Genomic DNA, 5,509 nt, shown 5'->3' on the forward strand with positions numbered 1-5,509 from the left:
GGGAAAGACCGTCTGCGGAGTCTTTCCGCGGGACAGTCGCGCTTGAAGTGGCCCATCTTCCCGCAGCCGAAGCAGCGGATGTCACGCTGTTCGGCGCACCCGAGTTCCATGGGAACTGGTCCGTTGGGGCTCGTTCCACCGGGAGTCGACATGGAACTCCCAGGCCACGCTGAGGCCGGCGTACGCGTCTGGTGATGGCTGTACGCTTCCTGAAGGGCCACTAGAATCGCCTCTTCAAGGGTGTTTGACTGCATCCGGAACAGCTGAGTGCGTGCGGGGACCACTCGAAGGCCGTCCATAAACACAGTCATCTTGATGTGTTCGTTGAGTGGGTTTTCCAGTAGGGACGCCGTGAGCTCCCGTATCTCTTGCACATACTCGTGCAGCTCGCGCCTCCCTTGTTTGCACGAGAGGAAGCGCGAACGCTGGCGGTACTCGTAGTTCGCCGGGAGGAACGCGGCTCGGAGCTGTTCACACAGCTGAGCCCAGGATGTGAAACATCCAGAGGATGTTGCTTCCCGTGTGTACACCCAACTCTTAGCACGGCTGCTAAGGTTGGAGAGTGCAAAAGCAATACGAAGTTGCTCGGTCGAGATCAGAGCCGCGTCCATCGCTAGCTCTACTTCTCGGACCCAGAAGTGAAGGCTCTCGCCTTCCTTCCCTTCGTACGGCTTTACCTTCAGCCGTATTGGCTTCGGGTGAGGCGGATTTGCTTCCGCCGCCGGAGCCTGCAAGTTTTCCCGCACATGCGCGATGAGGCCCTGCTTGTACGCGTCAAACGCATTGACGCGCTCGAGCTGCTCGGCCGGTGTTGACACCACCAGGCTCTGCAGGGCCTCTATCCCGAAGATGCCTGCCATCTTCCGAACCGACTCGAACTGAGAGACGCTCAGATGGGAGAAGTCGTTCCTGTCCATGGCAACGAACTTCGGAGAGGTTCAGGTAGTCTACCCGCGGCGGCGTGGATTGACTACTAGTGCTACCAAGTGTAACGGGGTCACACAGCACCTTGCGCTAGAGGAAGTTAGCTTCCGAGAGTATACCAACTCTCAGTGAGCGGCAGTTCACAGGTCCCCTCTTTAGCGAAGTGACCTAATTAAGGTAGAATGTAATTTGAGTATATTTATAGGTAGATAAAGCGTGGGTTTAATACTGTACAAACTATAAGTCACCTATAGAAATGCAATGAAAGACTTCCAAAAATCTCCTAAAGCAAGTACCAAACCCAAATTTAGGCTAGACATGATACATCACTTGGGACCGGTTTAGTACCAGCTTGGTCTAGGATGTGACACCAAAAATGGACTAAGGACTCGCAACGTTAAACTCTCCGCACAGCAACAGTGGAGGCGCTACGGAAACTGTGGGCTGTGTAGGCGGTAGGAGGGCGATCTAGATGGTGTTGATGTAGGTGGCAGGGCGATTCAGAGGCCCCAGGTCCGCCTCCTACATAATGTACGCAGCTCTTGACCTAGATTAGAATTTGTATGGTAGTTTTCGTACTTAACATTTAAATTGGGGTAAACCCTTCTAATCAGATTGCTTGGTCCGAACCAAGCGCATGGGTTGGTGAGACGTAATTTGGGTCTGACCAATGTTTGGTACCAGTTTTGTACGCATGGTCCAAGATGGGAGAGGTTTGGTCCGCGCGCTTGGAAGTCTTTCAATGTCGGACGACCTTGGTACTTTGTACCAAATATCCCGAACGTGTCACACTTCATGTAACCAGGGTACACTAAGGGCTACGTACCCCGTTACAATAATCGTTTATCTTTTGGAGTAGACTGCTTGAAGCAGCAGGGCTAGAAAGAAGCTAACGACTTTCAATTCACTTTCAGATTTTCTATCTACCACTCAAGTAGCTGGTTTCCATCGGCATATTTTCCTGCGGTTACTGGAAGTGCAGTATCAAGTGCTCTTAAATTTGGAGTGAGCCAATCAAAGAGCATACTACGTAAATTTCAACGCTTTTTTGACCAATGACAGATCTGCATAACTAATACATGAACGCGTTGATGCACTACCTAGCCATCCTTCGCACTGTAGTTGACGATCTAGACGACCTCGTCGGGTGTGGCATCGATAAGCTTTTGGATCTGGAACTGCTTCTCCACGATCGGCCGCACATCGTCAACGTCTACGAGGCTTTCTAGAAATGGTAGCAGGTTCAGCAGCTCAGCGTCCGCCGCGTCATCGTACCATGTCTCAATGGGAATGCCGTTGTTCACTTGGTATCCGAATGCGTGCGGCGAGTTGTCTACCAGCACGACCTTCGATAGATCGCGCCCAAGGACATTGAGATCCTTTAGATAGTTACCAAAGACGTCAAGACAATCGTCTCGGTACAATCGGTACCTGTACCCAAGCGAGCACGTGAGTCAATGTTATCAAGAAGAGCACGAGCAGTTGAGGTACGTACTTGATGAGGTTGCGGTGCGGGTCCAGCATGTTCGTCAGCTTTTCAGCGTACACCTTGTGGGATGCGGTGAAGACCACAATTTCGAAGAGCTTCGACACGCGCTTGAGAAAATACTCCATATGCGGGCGCTTCTTCACGTTGACGATGTACTCTACGCCGTTAAAAGTGACCTGGTTGGCAAATAAGGCAAAGGATGAGCAACGAGTTCTCCAACAGTTATAGTGTCACCGAATGAACGCACCGGGAACTGCATGTGCGGGTTTTTCACTTCGTCTACGCTACAATGCACGAGAGTCTCGTCTAAATCCAAAACTAGGCAGATTTTGGGCGCATTGTGTGACCTCTCTGGTAGTGAAATGGGTCGTTTACCTTCAACGATATCTTCATACTTGGGCAAAGTCTTCATGAAGTAGAATCTGTAGCAATAGCTCACCATCAGCAATCACACTATCCATAAAAGACAATTGTATGGCAATTCAGTCCGTACGGGTTGAACTCCTGCTCCAGAGGTGTGGCGTCTTCGTCGTCCTGCTCCTCTGCATCCACCGTCTCCTCCTCTTCAGTAGCTTCCTCCTCCAGTTTTTCGTCAGGCTGTGCACTCCTGTGTGCAAACTTTGACTCCAATCGTGCTCGAGCATTAGGTGGAGACGCGCTAGTCGATCGCGAGGCCCTCGGCGGCCTTAGTGCGGGCGAGAACAGCTCGTCGTTGGCGTCTTCACTGGCACTGGTGTCTGCACTTTCCCCCTGCTTCTCAGACGACGCCGAGTCGTAGTTGAGAGTACGCGCCTTCTTTGCTCTCGGTTTCTTCACATCCTTGTCTTGCTGATCGTATTCCTCCAGCAACTTCCGCGGCGAGTGGAGCTTTTCCTCCACTTCGGACTTGGACACGTTCTCGTTGCGAGCATCAGACGGTGGCGCGTGTTTGGACTTGGTGGACTTGCTGTGATCTAGGTGATACGGAACTGAATGATCAAATACACTGCAGTAGGATTGCTACCGGAAGTGCTAATTGTACCTGTCGACTTGGCGTGCTGGAGCTTCATGGGCGTGGAGGCAATAGGCGAGAGCGGATCGGCGTAGTGGCCCTGCTGCGGTGACAGTTGCTTGCTCTTGCGGTTCTTACGGCGCTGGCGCTTCCGCTTACGGCTAGCGTCATTGGCGGGGTTTGCTTCGGCCATCTGGCTCGACTCGGACTTGCTTTGATTGATTGATGCCTAACGACCAGACAACAAATTGCGGGTATCTATTTCCTAAGACTTCGAGATTGCATATTTGTGTTGATCGAAGGAATTAAAGAAATGGTTTAGGAGATGTACTGTATATTGGATAGTAGATGCAACTCAAATTTTCGCGCGGATTTCTTTATTTTTTGAAATAAGCCTAACGCTATTAATAAGTTTGGCTCTGTCTTATGAGCTGAGGACGAGGCGAGTGGTGTGTATTAATATGCAGCTTCTCCAAGATCGTGCTTTCATTACAGGACGGACAGGAAGTGGGGTTCGGACAAGTCCCTCGGAGTGAGTGTGATGCTGCAGCGCCGGAGGATGGTGTGGCTGCATCACAAGCGCAAACTGCAGTACCAGATCATGTGTCGGGTGCACAAGGTACGTGACGCCACTTTGCTCGGCTCTGAAAATAGCGGAAAATGACGTTTCTGGTGGTATGGGGCTTAAGCAGCAACTGGCATCCCCCGACGATGTGTACGAGCAGCATGAACAGCGATTCCTGGGGCTGCTGCAAAAGCTGCTGGACATCCGTAAGAGTCTGGAGCACTACCGCACGATGGCGCTCCCACTGTACTGCGCTTCATGTGCCAGTCTTGGTGCGGACGTGTGGTGTGTTGTAAGTGTGGATGCTGTTGGCAAGGGAGCTGACGCGGAGAAGTTTCGACATGCCATGTGCGCTATCAACGAGACCAAGGAGGCCAAAAAACACTTTTTCAACGCGGTATGTGACGTTTGCAATTGGTGCAAATAACTAGGGAGAAACGGTTGCGTTCATCGTGTTCCAACTCCTGTTATATTGTTCAGGACGCTGTATTGTCCGGTGCCGTGCGCTTTTTGGAGATTCACATCAACGCAATGAAGTCGGTGCAGTCGCAGATTTCCTATCGCAAAGCCATCAAGCTCGAGTTCGACCGATATGAACAGAAGCTCAACAAGCTGCGGAAACAAAAAGATTCCGGGAAGTCTTCGCAGCGGTTGGAGCGCAACGAACAAAAGCTACACAAGGCTCGGGCGGCGCTGCAAACTGTGACGTTCGACCTCTATCGCGTGTTTGCCAAATACGAGAGCGAGCGGGATGCCATGCTTAACGGCGAGCTGGAAATGGTGCGACAGGTGATGCACAATTTCTATGCCAAGAACGCCGACGCTACGAACTTCTCCATTTTAAGTGAGGTGGACCGCATCGTAGTGGACGCTCGAGCTGAACATTTTTTCAAGAGCATGGTAGATAAAGAGGTAGAGCAGGACGCTCTCAAACTGCTTCCTCCAAGCAGCGTCAGTGATAATGCGCCTCCAGCAAGGGCCCTCGCACCTGATGGCGCTCCATCTAGTCCTACTGCTCTCGTGTCAACCAAATCGGCTGCAACAGTGCTGAGTTCATTACCTTCTGGTAGTCCCAGCGGGGAGAAGCAGACTCCAACGCACTCGACAAATTCGAGTTCAGGTCCTGAGCACGAACGCACTGAAGAGGACGATCTGACCGAGAAGCTTAGGACCATTCAGCTCTCACGGCCGTCGATTCAACCTGTGAAGGTCTATCGCATTGGAAGACCCGCACCAACCCCCGAGTAAATATTAAGTCTGACGAAATGAGAAATTCCTTGGGACGAGTAAGTAGTTGTTGTCGAACTTTGGCATATATCCATGGATTCTGAAATTTAAGCGTTGGTGAGAGAACCGGTAAAATCGTTCGAAGCCGACCTTTCAACGAAACCACTGCGCTTCATTATCGGGAGCCCCTGAAAAAAGGTTTTTCAGGTGAAGATGAAAAGCCGAAATACTAATACACTTGCAATCGAGAGCCTAGAATTTGGCGTTTCATGGTTGCAGTTCTCAAATTGGCAAGAACAAATCATCAGCACAA

General features: G+C 51.1%; 2 protein-coding genes across 2 annotated transcripts; one reads left to right on the plus strand and one right to left on the minus strand.

Annotated features, from left to right (window-relative positions):
* Positions 1-1,955: 1,955 nt before the first annotated feature.
* On the minus strand, positions 1,956-3,597 carry PITG_04535 (nuclear LIM factor interactor-interacting protein hyphal form, putative; the record flags this gene model as incomplete). The annotated part of the gene is made up of 5 exons (XM_002905261.1): positions 1,956-2,355; positions 2,420-2,589; positions 2,661-2,835; positions 2,907-3,366; positions 3,435-3,597. The coding sequence occupies 5 exons, from the start codon at positions 3,595-3,597 to the stop codon at positions 2,055-2,057; spliced, it is 1,269 nt and encodes a 422-aa protein (XP_002905307.1).
* A 311-nt stretch (positions 3,598-3,908) lies between these two features.
* Positions 3,909-5,259, plus strand: PITG_04536 (uncharacterized protein; the record flags this gene model as incomplete). Its single annotated transcript, XM_002905262.1, has 3 exons — positions 3,909-4,023; positions 4,097-4,366; positions 4,450-5,259. 3 exons carry the CDS (start codon positions 3,946-3,948, stop codon positions 5,215-5,217), a joined length of 1,116 nt encoding a protein of 371 aa, XP_002905308.1.
* Positions 5,260-5,509: the final 250 nt, after the last annotated feature.

This window comes from Phytophthora infestans, genomic scaffold, assembly GCF_000142945.1.
Source record: "Phytophthora infestans T30-4 supercont1.6 genomic scaffold, whole genome shotgun sequence".
NCBI lineage: Eukaryota > Oomycota > Peronosporomycetes > Peronosporales > Peronosporaceae > Phytophthora > Phytophthora infestans.